Raw genomic sequence first — 22,300 nt, forward strand, 5'->3', positions numbered from 1 at the left:
GCGTGACTGCCTAATCGCGTCGAGCAAGTGCGACGGTGAAGATATCGCGCCATGTAACGGGCTAAGCAGCCGCGGCAGCTGGTCTTGTAGAAATTTCAATAAATTGCAGCTCCATTACGGTGGCTTTCTGAAGGAAATGGCCGCGTCCAAAAATTTTTGTTCGTTTTTACCTTCAATTTGAGACCACATCATTTTTAGAGCGCAGTGCCCCTTTAATATGTATACTCACGACTGAATGACATTTAATAATGAACTTACCAATTTCAAATAATTGTAATAGATATCGAACCAGTTTATGATTGTGATATGATGCTGATGGGCCTTCTCGATCAATGTTAGGTATCTGGCCTCTGTTCAAAATTTCATTTATGAAAGGGAGACCCATCTATATTACTAAGCAGCTGTTCAAGTTTGTCTTGAATTTTAATCCAACCATCCCTGCGGTCTTGGAATTCACACTGATATTTACATTTTTCTGTTGATTACGCTTACCGAGATGGAGGATAGTGTCTATCCAGACAATGTCTCTCTCCACTTCTATCCAAATCCGTGCGTTTGGCAGCATCAATGCCCAAACACCAGACACGCAGTCGGCCAGGTGATTTATTCGGCGCACAAAATGCATGGAGTACTGTGTGTTTGTTAAATGTTGTTTTGCGGTATCCCCGTCGGTCATATAGTCTATTGAGTAAGAGGTTTGCAATGTAACAGCATGTACTCAGTACCTTGTCCAACACCGCTGATATGGAGCATTGGGGAATTAATGGTGGCGATAGTTATTCACCATGTATGTTTCATATCGGGTTCTGAACCAAAGTTGGTATGTTTTTTTGTGCGTTTCAGTGTATAATATCAGAGCTGCAGACGTGCATAGATGTTATTAATGCAAAGTGTTGCAGTTGTATGCGTAGATCATGATGTCCCTGTTTTGTGGGCGTGAAAAGTTGGTTTCGAAACTTCTATGCCTTTTCAGCCACCACAGCAGCAGTTCTATATGAACGGTGGGCAACGGCCAAGAGGTCCTGGAAATATGCCGATTCGCAGCAGTCAACTGTACTACCCCCCGCAGATGATGGTGGGTCTATCTTAGGAATATATCAAACTTATTTTGAAATTCTACTCTTTTCCAGTCACGTGGATATCAAAATGTACCTCCGCCCGTACCCAGTCAACAATATTATCATCATCAGTCTCCACAGACTCGTGAGTATATCACCTGACTTCAATTTTGAGTATAGGCCCAAAAGCTGTCCCTCGTCACACAAAATCTCTGTTAGAAGTAAATATCCATATTGCCACAGGACTTAGCATACACTTGAATTTTTAGGAGTCTAATTCTAATCTTTACTTTTGTAAGTGTTGTAAAGTTCTTCTCATCAATGCATTGGCACCGGTAGTTCATGGAGGTTAAGAATGTTTTTAGTAACAGTTGGTTACTGCTGTTGCATTATTATTCACCAGTGAATGTCGTTATGTTGACTAATTGACTACTATGCTTATAGTAGGGCCGTGTATTCGTGTAGTTTACCGTCACCGACACAGGGACAATATAGACTAGTACTTGACAAAATTCTTTTACTGGCAGACCTTATTTAGGTATTCCCGTGTCTCCACAGGTCAATTAGACTGTCCGACATGAAGGAATTTAGACAATTCATGTAATAACAACTAATTGACATTGGTGCTACGGACTTGCTCCATGTATACTTCCAAAGACTAAATTAAGTCCAGTGGGCAACTGGTCATTCCTATTATTAAGGGTAACATGCGAGTAAAAACGCCTTTAGAAAGTTAATGCACGGTAAACACATATTGGTCATACTGTTTATTGCACTCCGCTGAAAACTACTCCACACTCATGTTGTTAAAATGTTGGTCTTTAATCGGTTGCTACGAGAATTGAGTGTAAGCTGATATTTCTTGTACCTGTAGGTGAATCGTTTTCTTATCGTAGAATGTTCTGCAGCAAACGTGCATTTGCTCTAGAGCGCCCACCATAGTTCACTCTAATATAAACTAGTTGATCTTTGAGTCACTTTGTCGAATATAGGGGTAAAGATGTAGGAAATTGTGAGGTATAGAACATTTACTGACTGCCCATTAGTTCAGGATGCCTGTTATTTGTACATCGTTGATCGTCCTAGGGGTTGTATTGATCTTGTCCAAATTGTTTTTGTTGTCATCCGGCGACAGGGTGTGAACTATTAACCTGGCTCAGCTGCATATGGCTTAGCATTATCAGCTTGTAGGGGGCCTACTGTGCTGCACTAGCATTTTCTCTTTGGTTGCCTATAAATCATGTCTGAGTGATGCGTCATGTATTATGGGGTGTGTTCGTGGCATTTGGGCATTGTGATCAGGTGATCTTTCTTGAGGTTTTTTACCATGTTATTTGTGTCCCTAGAATTATTGCCATTGTTATTCAATCAGTAATTCATGGATGTGATTTGAGACGGTGATTAACTGATTATACTTCTGAACGAGAATGGCATGCAAAATTGTATCGATGAACCCTGGTGAATAACTCTATTCAGCATTCGAGTGTGGAAAAATAGATTTGTACTCCTACTTTACTCTAAATCAGTGGTTTCCAACCTTTTTCGGCCCATCGCCCCCTTTTCAAGCTCAACACCGATCATCGCCCCCCAAATTTTGTGTACCGAAAAATGAGCATACAAACTAATCACCGGCGGATTGACTAAAAAAAATGGTCAACTTATCGGCTCGATGTCGAATTTGACACTTTTGTAACTAAATCTACGTGGGTTCACTAAAAAAAAGGTAAGCCGTTTTGACGCGTCTTCGCCCCCCTATCGCCCCCTTTGCTATTTTCGCCCCCTAGACCGCCACGTTGGGAACCACTGCTCTAAATGAAAGCGACTTGTGACTGGAGCCCGACCGATTATCGGTTCGCCGATAATATCAAGTCGATATTACACTTTGAAAGACTTATCGGTATCGGGCATTGGAGCTGATAAAATATCGGCTATTTTCGTGACGTCACAACATGATGGTAGGAAGTCGGTGAACTATAATTCTTGACCGCTAGACTGGGAATATTGCTAGATTTCGTACAGCTTACAATTTCAAAGTGCCCAGATGCATCCTTTCTAGTCTATTTCATGTTCAAGTATGGCAATGGCTGTAAAGTTGTTGAAATAAATGCTCTGAAGTTTTGAAAATGCACCTTTTGAGGTAGATTCCCCTTTATTTGAATATCGGCTGAATATATCGGTGTTATCGGGGAAGATGTTAGATATCGGTTTTATCGGTATCGGCCCAAAAATCCAATATCGGTCGGGCTCTACTTGTGACACTTTTGACTTATTTAGCATCTCGTATCAGAGCATTGATAAAATGATCACTATATTACTGGCACATTGCCAGCTTATATATTAGGCTCGTATCGTAGGCCCCGCTCGTATTTTTAGACAATGTAGCTGGGTAGACTGTCGATTGTGCTGTAGAACACGACCAAGTATTAAAACATAACAGGACGCAGCAAGAGCCTAGCATGATTTTTATCTTTATGGGATGATGTTGATATATGGGGAGTGAGGTGTTGCACTAGTTCACAAAGCTGCAGTACTATTATTGATTTCGACTCGTATTCCACGGAAATGCTACATTGCTGTCATTTCAATGCCCCAATCTCAGTACATGAACATGATTTTGGTAAGATGTCTCTTGCTCCTTGATCATTTTATCATTTTCATACATGAATTTATCTACAGCATCTTCTAGCTTTTAAATACACAATCTGACCATATGGTTGTTCAGTTTTTCAAATGTTGGCGGTGGCTCGATAAACTTGTGGTTTCTTGTAGCTCCTTTGCCCAAGCTCCTTGATTGTGCAGGCAAAAATAAACTCTTTTCCTTCTCGTCAACTTCAGTTGTGCCAGTATTTTGAGACAAATCTCGATCCTTCACAATTTGTGAAGTGTCAGAGTGAAAATATAGGTCAATGAGTTATGAACGTGCTTATTTAATCATGTTAATGACAGGACAAGATGACTAAGTTGCCCTTGTCAAAAATTGGGCCAAAGCGATTGAACAGAGGGAATTGGAATACAAACCATCAGGTGTTAAAGAACTGTTTTTTGCTCAAGAAATACTGATACAGCTTGAATTCCTTCCGCAGAGCGTAGTGATTTCATGTGATTCTGGCATAGTCGACTGTATGTAACTGCATTTCAATGACAGTAGTTCCTGGATGACAATGGAAGCTGGAATGTCTGGTATAAAGTTACCTGGCCGATTTTTCAGTGTAGGAAATTTCAGTAGAAATATACTGGACAAAACACTGGTAGATTTCTTGATCTTGGTGACTTGCGGTCACGTCAGTCAGTCAGTAATGTGAGACTTCCCAGACATTAGCGTTGGAGTAGCGTAATTGACAGTAATATCTGGGATAATTTCTTCAAGAAAATGATGGAGGGAAATGAGTTACTGAGCAGTTCCCATGCATTCATGGCATGGTATATTGGACAGTAAGGGTTTAAGAAGCTGTAGCTTATATCAAAAGTTGTCAGCGAAGTGGTAAGAAGGGTGGCAGATTAGTTTTTGTTTGATTCTAAAACCAACTTTGTTCTATTCAATTTTCATCACTTCAAAACATCCTCTAAAAAGACACAGTCAACTGCGAACAGACACCTGGGAACCACTTGGTGAATGATTGTCAACATTGAGTATACAGCTTGTGGTCAATTGGTCGTGGTCAGATTTTGCCCTTCTACCTCGGATAGCACTCGTATCGAATGACTGAAGTTTGAACGAGTGTCTGTGTGGCCAAAATATGTTTTCAGCATGTCTTAAGCGCTTGCTCTGGATTTCGTGCCAGCTGTTATTTCTATCTCCTGCGTTCCCAGCAATAAATATTATGACGAAGAAACGCCGGTCTGAAAGCTGACGTTTGGTGGACAGTTGGACGCTGCCGTCTTTGTTCCCTTTGGCCGAAGCTTTTCTCAGCTTTTTTTCATGCGGACATCAGCTGATCGGCCGCCGCAATACCATATGGCGTTTTCCGTCGATTATGTAACGGCCAGCTCGTCGAGACCGCGATTCCATTGAAACGCGATCGAATGCCTCGAAAAGCCACGGGTAATGTCCCGAGAATCGAGTTGACGTCACAGTCACGAGGTAAACACGATGATATTGCTGAACTCGCGCATGAAAACACAAGTACGACCTGCGCTAAGCGGTCAGTGACTGTTATTCAGTCTTCACTTGGCCTTCTGTTACCATTTTTCACCGAATGATTGATTGATCACTGATCAGCCTGGCGTCTCTTCTTCGGACACTTCGAACCCTAAGGGAAAAACAATTTTTCACCGAATGATTGGTATAACGGGTGTGTCTCTTCTACGGAAGCTTCAAACCCGAGAAGTTTTCCTGTCTTGGATACACAAAAATAGTATATTAATCGGCGAGACAGCATTCCGCGCGCGCTTCACGCTGCATTTCAGTTCCGACGCCTCGCTCTGGTTATTTGGGTCAATCCGATATGGCTGCGGACTTTGAACTGCGCTTCAGAAGCGCGAGATTCCATCTCACTTTACGAAGTGCCCGTCGCTTTACTCATCCTTACCCTGTAGCTGCGATTTTTCGTGTAGTAATCAGCCACAGGGATCATTATCATAATCACTTGGTTTATTATATTCATTCAATGAAGACACATGATGTATAATGCAACACACGGGTTGTAGTTAGCGCAAAATCTGTCATGTTTCATGATGCGATAATATTACCCCGATTTGACACCACGTGTTTCTGAACTTACATTTGAATTACACTTGACAAGAGCAAAGCTGGGATAGCGATTGGTTTCCACTTCCGTTGTGTACTAGCGCGATTTGTTTACTCGATCGAGTATGTCTGGGAAACTTATCTCGGTTTTAGCCGAAAGACGCGCTCGGGTGACCGCGCGTCAAAACCATTATTACGCAATACCCTACACGCTTGCTCTTTCGCGACACTGCGCGTTTGCTTGTTTGGAGTGAGATTACGAAGTGCTCTCCGGAATGTCGCTTTACACGAAATACGCTGCTGTTACACGCGGAAGCTGTGTTTTCGCTTTTATCTTGTTATTATGTCGCCCGCGGCAACATTGATTCAAACTAAATGCCATACCGATTAGTTATACACGGGATTTTTTAGCTTTAATTCCGTAAAATACGGGTAGCCATGGTACTCACGCTGGCGCTTTCGGCCGTCTCCGCTTGTTACGGCTTTCGTCTGCACGAAAGCGCAGGTGTCGAAATATAATCGAGCAACGTTCAGATCACCTAGCATTAGTGCTCTCAAGCGCACTTCAGATTAACGTGAAGCCTTGCTGGTTTGTACCTACCCTATATAGACAACTGTTTTAGCCTCCCTTGAGACAGGACACAGTGCAGTTCTTGGCTTGTTGATTTTAGCCTATACTTGTTAGTAAAAATGCCGGTGGTGTGTTAGGGCGGTAATGAACCTCTACAAAGCTCCTGCCTAAGAGAGGTAAATCAGTTTTGCTGTGTTTTGTCAATCTTTTACCTGATTTAGCACAGTCCTAATTAGGGAGTGTGATTGGTGGAATGCGTAAACAGGAGATTGACAAGCCAATAAGATAGCCTTATTGAGGATTACCTACATTATTGTTCTTTTAATGTAGCATCATTAGTAATTGAATGCATTCTGGAAAATAACACTTCTTTATCTGTGACAGTTAACTCTCCATTCTATAGGCCTATAATTCAGGATGGCGTTGACAAGTTGAAGGTGTTTGCTACAAGTTGAAGTATATTTGATCTAATACTTGAGTAATCCGAGATGAATTATTCTCATTTTTACCCACGCACATACATGGATCACCACGGTTAGTATCTGTAGATGCCGATCAGACAAATATATACAAATGCACAATTAGGTTGTAGTAAGAGCACAGTTTTTATCATACAACCAGCATATGTGCTAAAACAGTTATTGTAAGTATCTGGATTTGCGATTCAGACAGAGATGTACATTGTACATCCCACTTGTTGGTATGGGTTGTAGTTCAATTGTTTGCTAGCACTTTATTTTTCACCTACACAAGTTGGTATCGGATGAATAATAATTATCTTGTTCAATACACAGTCCAACAGTACCCGATGATGCCAAATCCACACCCTACAATGCAGCAGCCTGGCCCCATGTATACACATACACAGCCCGGATTCCCAGCTCAAGTATGTGATCATGTTGTTTGTGATTACTTGAAGTTACTCGATCCTGTTTTCTCGTTGTTAGTATACGCAAGGTCCACCGCCCAGTCAGCATCCGTCTCAGATGTCACAAGTGTCTCTTCCGAACCAAATGATGCAGCCGCAGCCTATGGCTCAGGTTTGTTGATACAGTGATGTTGTTTTTGTCCCGCTTCTGTCCTGTAGTGTGACCTTGTACCGGTTTGAGTTATGATTTTTCGATTGTAACATGCATATCCACCACTGTACTAGCGATGAAAGCCTATTTTTTAGTGTTCAATTTGGACCGCTCGATTTACGGTATTGATTTGTTACCTCTGCAAATTTCAACTTGTAAAATATTTTCAACTTATGGGGATGAGTGAAGTTTGCAATTGCCACTGAGATCATCCATCAAGAGAAGTAAAATTGCAACTATGAAGGGTCTAAAATTTGGATATTCCTCGGGCAATGCGTATTTTTGGTGCGGTGCGTCACTTTTTTCACTTTATGCTGCGAAGGGTTCGGGAAAGAGAGAAAAAAGAATAATCAAAATTGTCGACCCATCTACGAATCAAGACATCACGAACGACATTATGAACACCCGGCAGGATTCGACGTCCACACCCCCCTCTGGACGTTCGAGCGTTACTGGAACTCCCCCGATAGTAAGTGGGAAATTTGTATCGCGTATACTTGACTGGACTAACTCGGCTATGATTACTAACAGACTGGTGATGTCGCTGCCAAGTTTGCTGCGCAAGTGGCTGCAGCTGCCGGGACAGCCAAGGTACTTGATATTCTCATAATATTCTAATCCCGGTGTTGATATCTCTTGCTGTTTTTACCATTGCAATGTCGTGTGTTCAACTCGGAAACTGTGGTGTTTCAGATGAATCTCGGTGTTGCAGTCGAAATACCTTCGGCACCTGTCAGCAACCATATATTCCAACAGGTAGGAAGCTTTTGATTCACAGTCGGGTTTCGTTTCATTATTAAGGCAGGTGTCCATTTAATTGGATTCCTGCGATTTGTGCAAGAAGTTTTTTAATATCTATTGAAGATAACTTGGCGCATAAGCAGGGTTTGCCATCGACATGTAGCCTGTAACAAAGTTTGCGAAATTAGGTAAATGATGACTGAACACAGGAAGTGATTACTGTCACCCAGGCGCAATTGGATCCCGTTTACGAAACTGTTTTAAAATGCCATCAGTAATCACATCCTCGTTGTCTTCTGGTTAGATAAAATCCTTGTTTGTATGCAATGGGGGTCTTCAAAAATGACTTTTTTTTCTCTCTACTTGATAAAATTGTTAGGTTACCTAATTTATGCCTACACACCAAATTTGGTACAATTCCAACCAGAAGACGCATTGCTACAGGAGAAGTAAGTTACTATTTATTATGTAAAAATAAATAACAAAAAATTTTCTGTTCACCCCATGAAAGTGCATACCATTTCTGATGATTGCGGGAGTAAAAATATAACGTGTCGGCTGGAAAACATAGGGAATATCCGATTTGAACTTGTCGTTGTCTATTTGTCAGGAACAGCTTGTGGGCTCTCCCAATCTAGCTGTGCCGACGTACGCCCCCCCATATGTACCTGCTGCGTCGCCCAGACCAACGATTATGCAGCCTGGCCACTTCATGCCTGAGACTGTCAATCAGCCGCCGCCGCAGGGCCGCGTTACCCACATGACAATGCCGCAACAGCGACCTGTGCAGCAACCTTATCAGTTACCTAACGAGCAACAGGTAATTGGGTTTTGTGTGCAAGGATAATGCGAGTGAAGTGGCCTTGACTGGGAACGGGGAACACATTGTTTGATCTCATGCATGTTTTCTACAATATACGTCATTCTGAAATCCACAGCCGTGTCCATTTGTGGTACAGAACTTTAGAATTACATGAAACAATAACTTCATAACGATAATTTGTTCATTAAAGGCTTTTCAACTGACTCTAATTAGTCGCGGAAGTCGGTGATGCCACAAATCAAATTCACATTGTAGGAGATATTTGTGTCTGTGACATAATAATAACGAAAGCAAACAACTCCGGTAGTCAGTAGTGTGGTACGTTACGTACGCCGTAACAGTAAGCATCAAACAAAACGTTAAGATGAGGACATTCCGTTGTAAGTAACCGAAAACGATAACATTAGCATTGTGCACTACCATATCCAACTGTGTTTGTTTGCTTATTTTCGTTATCATAACATCGGAGACAAAATAGAATCTACATTTCGAATTTGATTCACCATACTACCGAGCGCGATAGTGTAATGGTGATACGCTTGGCTTCTTCATCGGTAGGTCGTGAGTTCAATCCCCGGGTGGGTCAGACCAAAGACTGGTATCCGCGGCTATCTTGCAAGGCGCTCAGCATCCACGTATAGTATGGAGGAGAAAAATTGGTGGTGCAGACTAGATGACCTTACTTAGAGGTCGTATTGCATCTAGATCGTCAAAGCATCTGGATGGTGCAGGCGAAAATAACTCTCTCTCTCTCTCTCTCTCTCTTGCTCTCTCTCCGACTGACATTCACTACTGAATAGTCATTTCTCAACAGTCAGTGGATAAATTAACAATACATATTTATTGTTTCGCGCACAATAATTTTTGCACTGAATAAATTGTCACGTGTCAGTGGATCCTACGTTTTATCGTATGTGACGATCCAAACCCTTTTTCAGCTATCGTTTTGCTAACCTCAATGTTGTTTTTACAGCAATTCACGTCTCAGACTCCGCAAGCAATCCCTCCGAACATTCCAGAAAACGCCCACGCGTATACCCCGCACGCTCACAACGTACTGACGCCCGGACTGGTCCAAATAGCCAAACCGCCGCCACCGCACGCGGCACCCGAACAGCCCGTTGTCGAAGCGAGCGTGGGACATACTCCAGAACAGCCGTCAGTTACGTTAGAGACGGTGGATAAGGGGCCGGTAATACCGGACCCCGACATAGCTAAAGTGCCGGAAATAGCTTCGAAAGCAGCCGAGGCACCTGCGGTAAAAACGTCTGTGGTTTCAAATGCAGACAGTGTCTCTGCCGGGGACGGTCCGGTCGAGACTGTAGTCGCCACTCCTAAACCCCAGGACTCGAAACAGGCACCAGAAACAGAGGACACAGCCATACGGTTAGAGTGTGAAAAACCGGAACCCCTTGTGGTAAACGAGAAAATATCAGAACCCAGTCGTGTCGCAGAAATCGTGGATGACGCTGATCAGGTGGACGTTGATTCCGGGCCAGCCCCGGAAACGAAGGCGGAGGACCTGACCCCGATTCCCTCTGCGAAAACAGTCCCCGCGATCGAGAAAATAGAATTAAAAAACACTGAGCCCGTACTCGATAAAGAAACACCTGTGACGCCCCCGAAAGCGGACCCTCCCGTCGTCGAGAAGCCAAAGCCTAACGGAGACGTGTCCGTCCCGGCAGACGCGGCAAAGCCGTCCGAAACAAAGACTGTCCCGGTGGAGCAGAAGTCTCCGGAACGCGTGGCGGTGAACGGCGTCTCGCCGGATACCTCGATCGAGTCCGAGCCCCCGAAAAAGCCGGTTCAGGACCCGACCCCTCTGCCTAAGGTTTGTGTTGTGGTGTCCTGTTCTATTCCGATTTGAGCACTAGGCTTTGAGTAAATAGTATTCGAGCATCGCTTGTCGACACTAGGGTCGGGTAAACTTGAGTATCTGAGCAACTCCATTCCGAATCGAGTATTAGAATAGTGATGTAATGACTGTGATGGTACAGAAAGTTCGAATATGTTTCTTTTTTTTTTAGTGCAGAGAAATTATTTAAGTTGATAATAGACTTAGCGAAGAGGCCTGTAAACTAGCGTTGGGACCCCGGGAAATCCTGATCCCGGGATTTGAAGCAATCCCGATCCCGGGATTAACCCCAATGAAATCCCGGGATTTGTGAACAGCATCTACCAAGGCTTACGTAGCGTCATGTGTCATTTTTGGTAATAAAGCAGTGTCAAAAACTAGACAGGTTGTCTAAAACATTGTTTCTTGACCTTACGTCCCTGCAGCGCCCCATTTCGAAAATGGCCTACGTCTGGCGCCCCCACCTATATTTTAAGGATATTTCGCCAACAAATTACGAAACCGTCTAAGCGATGATACTCTTGATCAGTGGTTCCTAACCAATTTGAATGTCGGAGCCACATTAAAACACCCGATTAGACTATACACTGATAACGAAAATTCTAAAGGTAGGTAATAACCTACCTCTGAGTCCCACCATCTAGCAAACTCAAAAGCATGCATATGCACAATGCACATAGACTTCTGCAGATTGTATATCTGTTATTTTAGCATTGGTAGACGCAGATTGCTATACATTGAAATAAATTGAAAATGCATATCATTACGTAACATACTATTTCGTCGTTATGTGATAACTCTTCATACATTCCAGCACTTGATACACAAGTTTGCGGAGGATTATTCTATTGAAAATATTGGACTTATTTCAATTTATATTGGACTATGAGCCGTTATTTTAATGTTAGTGAAATTGTGTCGTAATTTACTCTTCAAAAGACGTTATATAAAGGTCTACGAGCAGCAGAACTCAAGATATGTCGTTGTCTGACGGGTATTCCTCAGTGCGTTTGACGCTAGTCTGCAAGAATTCTGTTCCTCTGATTTCAGAAGCGGCCTTGGACGGCTTGAGAGATATCTAATATTCCTCATTTCAGCATTCATATACAAAAATTGCCTACTGCCTATTAAATTGCCTATTTATAGAAGCAAACAACAACTGACGTCCATTATATTCTTGTGGCATATTTAGAGGTCACTCAGAGCCGCAAGAAGACTACCTTGGAGCCGCGGTTGGGAATCACTGCTCTTGATGCTCTCGTGTTTTGAGTCAATATTACAAGGAATAAATGTTGTTTATGTAGCTTGTATTAAGCGTATTTTACTATTTTGCTAATCCCGGGATTGAGAAGCGAAAATCCCGGGAAATCCCGATCCCGGGATTTCAAATTCGATCCCGAAGTCCCAACCCTACTGTAAACAAATCAATTACTCGAAAAAGTCGTCTCCCACCACTCGAATTGTTACGATTAACCATGTATTGATAGTATCAATCGAATTAGTTGAGCAAAAGCAGCCACTCATGGCTTGTTTGAAAGAAGTGAATAGCCCATACTTATTCGCACTGGGTAAGGACTCAGAAAGGAAGTAACCAAAACATGTACATTTTTACAAGGTTATCTCGTCTGCTTGATTATACAGACGTTCGGTTGCCTTGCTCTTGTCTAGCTGCGTGGCGTGGGTGGTTAGGCGTTGAAATTCTCAATTCAACGATATATTGCCTGTTGGTTTCGCGTTATGCTCAATTGGGATTGTGTGCTCAAATCTTTGTGCCCAGCACTTACGACGTCGTAAGAGCATTGATCACGTGGAAAGTTTGGATTGTTCTTGTTACATAGAAGAAAGTTACGGTCCTTGTTTCGTGCACTTTGTGAAAAATGCTGCGGTAGATCGTGTCTTTGCAGAAATATTGAACGCTGGGAAATATGTGTCGAAACTGTAGTTCTCGCCGATAGATTAGGCGGCAGGGGCTTGTAATTTTGGGACTCGAAACCATACCTCGGCTGCGTTTTGTTCCATTGCCTGCTTCATGACGTGCCTACATTTTTTTAGATATCCGAATCTGAAACGAACGGTAAAGCAAGGGATGCCTCTCGGCCCAATGAAAATTCAGTCGCGGATAAGGTAATGTGACTAGCTGACTCTGTCCTTTCGTTGTGCGGTGGCTGAATATTTTGGCAGCCGTACAGTAGGGCTGTTCGAAAAAAACAAGCGAACGAATGACATATTTTGCTGCTGGTCGGGTATAAACAAAACATGTCTCGTCATTACACTCCCTGCATATTTTTGTTCAGGCTTCTGATAAAAGTAACGGCGATTCATCGACGAAATCCGGGAAGCAGATCAAGTACCCGGACGACGGTAAGTTCTCTGCCGTTTCTGTGGAGCGCCGATATCAATGATTCCCGTTTCGCAGACAAATGGAGCCCGGCCAATCAACAGGGCAAACGGCAGTACGACAGTAATTTTCTGCTGCAGTTTCAATACAGGCCGTCGTCGCTGTCCAAACCCAAGGACCTGCCCAACATCGATTGCGTGTTGGAACAGGTAGGTTGTATTCCTTTTTGACCCTCGGGGGTTCTTAACCGTTTTTCATCTCTACCCTTAAGTTGTTTTATGTGTTCGCCTGGACTACCTAATTGCAAAATTTTGGGCAGCTGATGACTAGGGCATGACGTGACACGTTAAAAAAAATGCTGAAGATTTTGTCAAACGGGTTGCGTTAGGTCAAAAAATGTCAAAACTGTACAGTGTACAAGTCCAAAATGTTTTGCAACCGGTATTTCGTTGGTATCGCAGATGTTTGCAATGGCGGTGAACTTGTCATTTCACATTTTACATCTTGTAGCCTACTTAAATACCCTGCCGTTGCAGGCGGTCATAATCTTCCTTCTTTTAGGTAAAAAAATCGTCCTTGACAACTTGATTACCAGCTTAGAAGTGCGTTCATTTTAATTGTAGTGATTTCAATTCTGAATTTCATTTGGTTCACTTTATTTGCTTCAATTTCGATTTTAGTTCGATTAACCACATATTTACTCACATTCGCTCCTGATGAGAGTCAGCTGAACAGCTTCGAGCGGAAAAAATTTGGCACTACAAACTTTTTGTTTTTTGATGTTGTTGTGATATCTTCAGATTATCTGTTGTGAACTGTGGTATAAAGACAATAAATGTATTTTTATTTGTAGTTTCAGCATTGGTGTTTCGTAGACCCCTTACAATTAGTCCGGACCCCGAGCGAGTCGGTCGAATTGTAATATTTGTGTCATATTCAACTGATGTGCTTTTTCCGCCAGCCACATAAACAAAAAACCGGTCCAATGCCGCCTATGGAGATAAGAAGCACTCACGACTTCACGCCCAGCTACATGCCGCACGCGCACGCCCGCACGCCTCGAAATCAAAAATACGGAAGGGTGATTATAGCGATTTATTTTTTTCACCTGTCGCTTGTAATTTGTGAACGTGTCTCCGTTTTTTTCGTGGAATTGCAGCAAAATTCGAGAGACCAACGATACATCCGTCCGCCCGCGAAAAAGATTGTTTCCATCGACCGAGACGTGGAGTTGAAGACTACGGCGAATGCTTGGAAACCAGTCGCGCGCAATACTAATTTGAAACTGTCTCAGGAAGAATTGGATACTCAGGTGAGTGCCGTCGATTTAAACTTGGGTGTGTGGGCAGGCGCGTAGCCAGCCGAAAATTGAGGATGGGGTTTTGAAATGAATGGGCGGGGTTTCGATTTTTTTTCGAATTTACCAATATAGCATCAATTCATTAGGGTTAAGTACGTGCGTAAATGACGATCATACAATCTCCTCGTGTTGACGATTATACGCGTATAATAAGCTTGTTGACGATTCCGGAAGAGCTGTTAATTAGCGACTCCCTGATCTGTCGTGAACAATTAATTACCCGCGCTTATCAACACGTCGATCAATTAGATACACGCAGCTTATCAACGCGTCTTACGTAGCCTCGGCGACGATTTGCGCAAGTCAAAATGTACGAGTTTTTATGGAATATTTGCTATAACGTAGCCGATTTCAGGTGCTTCAAACCTGTCCTCTTTTATAACTCAAGCCTTGACACACATCTTCTGATTGATATGTGTAAGTATTGGCGGGATTCAATTATGCATGCTCGCTAGCGACGCACATGTTTGCGGACATTCGATGTCATTCAGTTTCGCGATGTCACTCTTTAATCACAATCGCTAATCAGCATACACTTAACGGCATTGTCTCCAATCCATCGAGAGATAGGAGCCAAACCATGCTAGGCCCGGGATGCGATAGTTAGGCCAGCGATGATATATCTTTCGTATTAGGCCTATTGCAGATGCGATTGTGTAGGCCAACCGATGATATCGACACCAAAGAACCCCCCTCTGGCTACGCGCCTGTGTGTGGGTGTGAACTTTCGTGTGTTGTTAATGAATCTTTGTGGGCTTCTTTCATTGGACTTAGTTGATGTTAATGTCCATTCCAATGTGGGGTTTTCGAGCGTCATGCTGATTATTAGGATTGGAATGCAGCTACACATATTTTGAAAATTAAAATAGAATTGGAATTGCTGAATTTGTCAAAACTTGGAAATTGAATTTAAACGACAAAAAATCAAGTTCAAATTGTGTTGCATTGTTGACGATTGCCCCTGACGAGTGCCAGCCAAAAATATATAGCGGTGTATTTCAATATCTGTACAACTAGAGGGTCGTAACCAAGTCGCAAAGTTCAGAGTCGCAAGTCAATCTCACTTTCATAGTTTTGACTCGAGTCAAGTCGAGTCCAAGTCGTTGTGTTCACTGTTCAGTTTTGGTGTTCACTGTTCAGTTTTGAGGTCAGTCCGGTTCAAGCCACGTAGTTCAACTCTGCTCGAGTGATATAGAATGGCTCGCATTCATAATATCGTAATTTTCCTCGGTCGTAACAGTTTCTGTCCCTATTTTCCGAGTATCAGGACGAAATACCGATAGTTTCGTGACTTTACCATTCTTCAAAATTACAAGTGTCTGTCCCGGCTGGCCTACCTAGTATGTCTTGATTCGAGTCATGCACAAGCACAATGACTCGAGTACACAAATTAACTCGAGTTGAGTCATTTTTACGCATTTGAAAAAAATGACTCGAGTCAAGTAGAGTCAATAAAAATTCATGACTCGAGTCATTACAACCCTGATTTCAGTTTTTCCAAATAAGATCAGAATTATAATATAGCTACCGACCGGGTATATATTGACTCAAATTTACAATTTCTGCTTCGTTTTGTACGGTGATTTGCTTTGTATCTCTGTAGTTGCATGTATTTTGTGTTGTTCACGATACGCTTTTCTGCTCAGGGTATCATGCGCGACGTCAGGGTGATCCTAAACAAAGTCACGCCGTCGACCTTCAAAGACCTCATGCAGCAAGTGCTGGCTTTGAAGATCGACACGGAGAGAAAGCTCAGAGGCACGATCGACCTGATTTTTGAGAAGGCCATCGACGAGCCCAACTTCTCGGAAGCCTATGCAAACATGTGCCGGCAGATGACGCAGATTCGCGTCACCCCGGAGGAGATCCCCGACCAGCAGAGCCCCGCGGGCCCGGTCGAGTTTCGGAAGCTCATCCTGACCAAGTGCCAGAAGGAATTCGAACGGGACAAGTCCGACCGCGAACATCTTCTCGAGTTAAAAACGAAAATGGAGGCCAACACCGACCAGGTTTGTGTGGATTTTCGATTCTTGCTATGTTCTTGGTATTCGATGGGCAAGGTGATTGGACATTATCGTTACTACGACAAAATTGGGTTCCAAATAAGATATCGTAGTTTGAGAGAGAGAGAATTTATTTGGTTCCACCAAAATATATAAATACAAAAAAAATTATAATTATATTATAATTCAACAGCCTGTTAATGTTTTTAGCAGTAACTTTCTTTCTTGTGCTTATGACCCCACTTTTCTGAATCAGGAACTGGCGCCCCAACTGAAAGAAGAATACGACACGGCCGAATTCAAGGACCGTCGACGGACTCTCGGAAACATCCGCTTTATCGGAGAACTTTTCAAGCTTCGCATGTTGACCGAGCCGATTATGCACAACTGCATCATGACCCTGTTCAAAGCCAAAGACGACGACCATCTGGAGTCGCTGTGCCGTCTTCTGACCACGATAGGCAAGGATCTCGACCATCCGAAAGCCAAGGTGACCGCTCGGCGCTGGAAAGCTCTCAATACGATGCAGTCTAGAATTGAAGTCATGAGTGCGGAAAAAGCTTTTGACAGCATCGATTTTTATTTCGAAAGCCATCATATTCACAAATCGATCTCGCGCTTCTTAATTTCCAGATAAAATCATCGACTGACCACTATGTGTTTAATCATGTCGAGAATGTGAAACAGTGATGAAGTTGAGAAATTTCACAACGGGTTAAGAGACTCCACACTTAGATACCACAGATTGATGAATCGCAATCGGACCACAGCTGTCCAAATCTTTACCGCACTTTCGACTTCAATTTGAGACCGCATCGTATTTAGTGCGTAGTGCCCCTCCAATTGCTAATCCTGACGAGGGATTCTATTGCGCGATGTCGCTTTTCAGGAACGGTTGGACCAGTACTTCAGCCAGATCCGGAAAATTATCGACGAGAAACGTACCTCGTCTCGTGTCCGATTCATGCTGCAAGACGTCAACGACTTGAGAGCGGTACGCTAGTTTGCGACCCGCGTCTGTCTGCCGCTCTTTCTAATATCCGTTCCCTTTCCTGTGATAGAACAACTGGGTGCCGCGCGCCATTCAGACGCAAGGTCCCAAAACCATCAGTCAGATTCATCAAGACGCGAAAAACGAACAGGAGATGCTGCAGCTGAAGCTGGCGTCCACGCCGAATCCAATTCAGAAACAGGTCGGTTTGTGGTTTTAAAGCTGTGCTTGTCTACTGGACAATATTTGGAGCAGTAGTTCAAAAACTTTCAATGCTAGTGACGCACATGAGACGTCCTCTAAAGCAGCATAATACTTATAGAATTGACCGAGAAACAATTGATAAGAGCGCATCAATTGATTTCAAACATCGAACAGCAAATTATTACTTGCCAACACTCGCGTTGAGGCGCAATTGGAAATTTCAGTAACTGTGTTGTGACTTTTGAACAGCTAATGCCGGGACTAGGTTAACCGAAAGCGTCAACCCACCGAAATGTGATTTGATCCGGCCCGTTTCGAAACTTTTTTGAACCTGTATCGTCCTCATTGAAATATTTGAATAGTATATTCATAATGGAATGAAGCTGAATATTTTCGACTGACACCGGTCACCAAACAGCAAATAATTGGAATGAACACTGTATATCAACAATCGTATCACAAAATATGCTGTAAACAGCATGGGGTTATGAAATTTCAAAGAATCAGGGTGAAAAGATCGCCGAAGCTCAATGTACTATTTTTTGATGGGACACAATGTTCTTTACGATTCTGTACTAATTGCTGGCGATTACCCCTGACGAGTTTCCGCCCAAAATATTCGGGATCATTACAATACGAATCTACCATACAATTGTATATTGCAATTCTGTACCGCCAAGAAGGAAGAAGGTTCTCCACGAATGTGGTACATTTGCCCTGCCCTCGCTATATAGTTTTCCAACTGCAGCATTTAGCAAGATCTGTTTTTGCACATCTCAACGTTCATAACTTCACTTTATAAACAGTTCTGTCAGGAAGTAATTAGCTGTTGATAATTATGGGATTAGTGTTCTGCATTGCGTGATACGATATTGGTAGTGAATCGGTCAAGTAGGGCTACTTGAGATAATAGCCAGGGGAATTTGCCAGCACGCTTTTAGAATGGCAACACTGTGGAAGCTCATTTGTGGGTTTTATATATCTTAAAACGATATCTAGTGTTGTGGTTCGTACCTTTTACCGACCTGGCAAACCCTTACACTAATGTGCAAGTTTTCGTCTGGTCACAAAAAGAAAAATATACCACATTACACCTCCCATGGGTTGCTGCAGAATTCTGGTGCAAAAAATGCACAGCATCGGCAATCCCGTTGAAGTAACAAATCTTTAACACGAGATCTGTGTTGTCTTCTACTGTATATGTATATGTCTTAACCTCCAGCGACCCATGGGTCATTGAACCTCTGAGGTTGGTTTGAGCCCTTGTTAAGAATCACGGATCTAGTGTATCAAATGCAGCCAACATACTTCTAATTGGAGTAATGCAGAAGTATATTTTTAATGAATTCAATAAAAATATATATTTGTGTCCATAGGGTGGAGGTCGTAATCAGAACCGTATGGGAAACCGTGTCGGAGGCGAAGACGGATGGACCAAAGTCCAAACAGCGAAACCGGTACTGTTCGACCGGTCCAAGATGAAAATACAGCGCACAACCCTGGACGAGAACAAAGTCACGCTGGGCCCCTCGAAAGGTTACGCCGGCTGGCGGTCGGGCAGCGCGGGGTCGAGCCTCACGAAAACCGGGTCCAGCGGGTACTCGCCTTCGGGCTCGATGGACAGGACGCCGGAAGGCGGGGCCAGGTCGAGCACGCCGAGCACCGTGAACAGGTTCTCCGCCCTGCAAAGCGCGGAGGAAAGGAGGCAAGGCGGAAGGTTTGTGGCTGTTTTTACTTTTGATTCAGATCTTTCTTGTGTGTGTCGCGGTGGCGTCAAAGTTTAGAGCGACTGGTTCCTGAAGTGAGCGATAGGGGAAAAATACGCAAAGAGAGATGTTAAGTTTGTTGAATAATGTAGCTGTATCAAAATAAGGAAAGAAGTTGGTGTATAATGTGGAATGGTACATTTGGCTTGAGCTATCTTTCGCCTTGATTATTCGAGTTTTCATGCCTGTGCGACGTCATATTTGATGATAGGGTTGTTGATATACAAAGTTCTTAGCAATCCTCTACTAGTTGCTGACGAGTGTCTGAGTATATTTGAGTTTATTTCAATATGAATATATTATTGCCGCCTCCTTTGTTTTATCTCTGTCAATAGTGCTCACTCTGGGAACCTCGGCTCTACGTTTTAGCCGTGCGAATCATTGGGGCGGTAATTTTAAGTCTCTTAACTGCTGACGGTCTAAGAACCTTGCCGGTTTTGCTGGGCGATGATGATTGGCGTTTCTCGTACTGTGCTAAGCATGGCGAAGCTCTTTCCTGAGCCCGTTTCATCTGTCCTCAGCGTACCCCATTCGGTTCCGAGATGCCCCGTCTGTCTCGGATGCTCCGAATTGTTGTCTCCGGGATGCCCCTATTGTCCCGGAGAGCACACACATAATCCAAGATGCCCCATCTGTCTTGGTACACTCATACAATCCGAGATGCCCCTTCTGTCTCGGATTCACATCATCTACACAATCTTTGACGATGATGAACTCTGCCCTCCGACTTACCGAGCGTGTGGAATTTGCAGGATCTGAGTCATTGAAATCGTATTCTTGGACATCGTTTTTACTGATGGTAATATATTGGCGTTTGATATTAAACGTGTCTAAGATGTTATGAAAGACCTCGAAAATCATGCTCAATATTAGACACCGTTGTGGCAACGTTCGCATCTTTCAACACTTGCCTTTCTCTCGATGAAAGTGGAGCGGCACATCTCACCCTAAACCAAGTGTCGCAATAATTGCGTAGGGCTCGAAATCTAGGTTTCGAACTGAACCTTGGTTGCCGGGTTTGCGTTCCTGAGTTCTTCGCTTTTTGATTTTGAGAAACGAACTGAAGTCTTCTGAAGTTCCAATCGTTGCTGAAGGGTTAATGATGATATGGTTTAGTACGGTCACAGCTAGAAAAGAGCTGTTTGTGGAGGAAGAAAGAAATAGCTTTATTAATAACAATATGACAGTGTATGATGTAGAGCTGTTGCCTATAAGAGCTAGTTATTTATCTGATTGAGATAAGTTCTGATCTAGTCGTACCCTCACTATTGCTTGAAATATTCGCTTTATTTGAGTAGTATATTACACCAATAGTCCTACTGATATTGTTATCAATACTACTCCATTATTCACTTTAGCCTGCATATTGTCAAGTGTACCAAATCTCTACAGGCATGTATTTTTAGTGGTACTTGTAGGGGGATATTTGCGATCGGCGGACAACCGTATGAATTTGTGTCGTCTCTTTCAGGCCGGGCAGCCGCGACGGTTCCAGGTCTGGATCGCGGGGCTCGATGGGTCCGCCGTCTTCTAACCCGGGTCGCACCCCGCGAAGAGACGAAAGGTCGTCGTTGCTGGAAGCGGCTAGAAAGATCACGTCGGCCGATAGGTCGCAGGATTCGAGGCAGAGGCGATCGCGAGGTTAGTGTTCGATTTCTCCTGCTAGTGTCGACGGTAAAATAGGGTTTGCAGTGAAAATAGAAAAAAAAATAGAAAGTTTGTTCGTAGTAAATTATAAATTTATGAGCAACCCTACTGTATAGCGTTGTCGTCGGTGTGTGTCACCTTCAAACGCACCTTCATGCTGTTCGGTCTGCACGACGTCGTCTGAACGTGTCACCTTTTTCTGCAGAGTCCAGTCCCTCGATACCGAAACCGAGGCCGGCCACCCCGCAACACGCGGAGACGGCCCACAAATACAACACCGACCTGGACGAGGAAAAGATGCAGCAAAAAAGCCGAAATATTCTCGAGGAATTCTTGAGCATCGTGGACTTCAAGGTGAGCGATGAAAATTGCAGGAGCTTACACTCGTGAGGGTGATGGTCAGCAAAGTCTTGGAAGTATGGTTATATTATGGAATATATCATTCAATTGTTTATTGAAATCCTGTACCTTCGAGTCTCTCGAAAAATCTTTTAATTGCTAAGTTGCTTCTCTGCAGACCCTGATATATCTGACAACATTGATCACAAATTGACATTTTAACAAAGTCAAAAGGCACAATAGCCAGTTACCAAAAATATTTTGAAACGCTCTTAAACTTGTAAAAATGTCACCGTCATTACTATTCAATAAGATGTAAAGCAACACTAGGCCCACTGAGCGATGTCTTTGGAGCGAAGTGTAGCCAGATAGTGGCTTATTATGCGACTGTAACTGAATGTTTTGTAGCTTTTACATGTGAAGTTTTTTTTACTGATTTGACGAGAATTTTTAGATCCTTTTTCTGTTCTCACCCTCTTTTTTTTCTCTTTGAACCACGCAGGAAGCCACGGAATGTATCGAGGAGTTGAACGCTCCGCCGACTCTGATGCACGCCCTTGTGTACGCGGCGCACGAATTCACGCTCGAGAAAAAGAGAGAGCAACGCGTCAACATCGGCCGGCTGATGGCGCACTTGCTGAAACGCGGACGGCTTTCCGTCGACCAGTACATCAAGGGGTATGCGGCTGTTATCGTTGGCTCATTTCTGTTGCAAGCAGAAGTGGTCAGTGATCGAGTACTTCTACTTTTCTGGAGTACTCCAGTACATTTTTGATGCTGGCACTACTTAAAATGCGGTGTTAGACTTCTACTCGGACGATTTTCGAGCGAAACTCTA

The 22,300-nt window shown here is 43.3% G+C and overlaps 1 protein-coding gene across 1 annotated transcript in view; it reads left to right on the top strand.

The window, feature by feature from the left end:
- LOC145441829 (eukaryotic translation initiation factor 4 gamma 3-like) overlaps nucleotides 1-22,300 on the top strand; it is a 29,263-nt gene that overhangs the window by 3,120 nt on the left and 3,843 nt on the right. Inside the window, exons 6-27 of the mRNA XM_080319771.1 lie at nucleotides 974-1,075; nucleotides 1,131-1,203; nucleotides 7,111-7,202; nucleotides 7,264-7,356; nucleotides 7,718-7,864; nucleotides 7,927-7,986; nucleotides 8,089-8,151; nucleotides 8,747-8,956; nucleotides 9,933-10,790; nucleotides 12,867-12,938; nucleotides 13,109-13,175; nucleotides 13,231-13,361; nucleotides 14,114-14,233; nucleotides 14,312-14,464; nucleotides 16,159-16,521; nucleotides 16,772-17,005; nucleotides 17,405-17,509; nucleotides 17,577-17,708; nucleotides 19,087-19,427; nucleotides 20,948-21,117; nucleotides 21,329-21,477; nucleotides 21,965-22,140. Coding sequence (XP_080175897.1) covers nucleotides 974-1,075; nucleotides 1,131-1,203; nucleotides 7,111-7,202; nucleotides 7,264-7,356; nucleotides 7,718-7,864; nucleotides 7,927-7,986; nucleotides 8,089-8,151; nucleotides 8,747-8,956; nucleotides 9,933-10,790; nucleotides 12,867-12,938; nucleotides 13,109-13,175; nucleotides 13,231-13,361; nucleotides 14,114-14,233; nucleotides 14,312-14,464; nucleotides 16,159-16,521; nucleotides 16,772-17,005; nucleotides 17,405-17,509; nucleotides 17,577-17,708; nucleotides 19,087-19,427; nucleotides 20,948-21,117; nucleotides 21,329-21,477; nucleotides 21,965-22,140 — 3,911 coding nt within the window. The remainder of the gene's footprint in view (nucleotides 1-973; nucleotides 1,076-1,130; nucleotides 1,204-7,110; nucleotides 7,203-7,263; nucleotides 7,357-7,717; nucleotides 7,865-7,926; nucleotides 7,987-8,088; nucleotides 8,152-8,746; nucleotides 8,957-9,932; nucleotides 10,791-12,866; nucleotides 12,939-13,108; nucleotides 13,176-13,230; nucleotides 13,362-14,113; nucleotides 14,234-14,311; nucleotides 14,465-16,158; nucleotides 16,522-16,771; nucleotides 17,006-17,404; nucleotides 17,510-17,576; nucleotides 17,709-19,086; nucleotides 19,428-20,947; nucleotides 21,118-21,328; nucleotides 21,478-21,964; nucleotides 22,141-22,300) is intronic.

The sequence above is a fragment of the Botryllus schlosseri genome, chromosome 6 (assembly GCF_051294905.1).
Source record: "Botryllus schlosseri isolate E-star chromosome 6, Bs_hap1, whole genome shotgun sequence".
Classification (NCBI taxonomy): domain Eukaryota; kingdom Metazoa; phylum Chordata; class Ascidiacea; order Stolidobranchia; family Styelidae; genus Botryllus; species Botryllus schlosseri.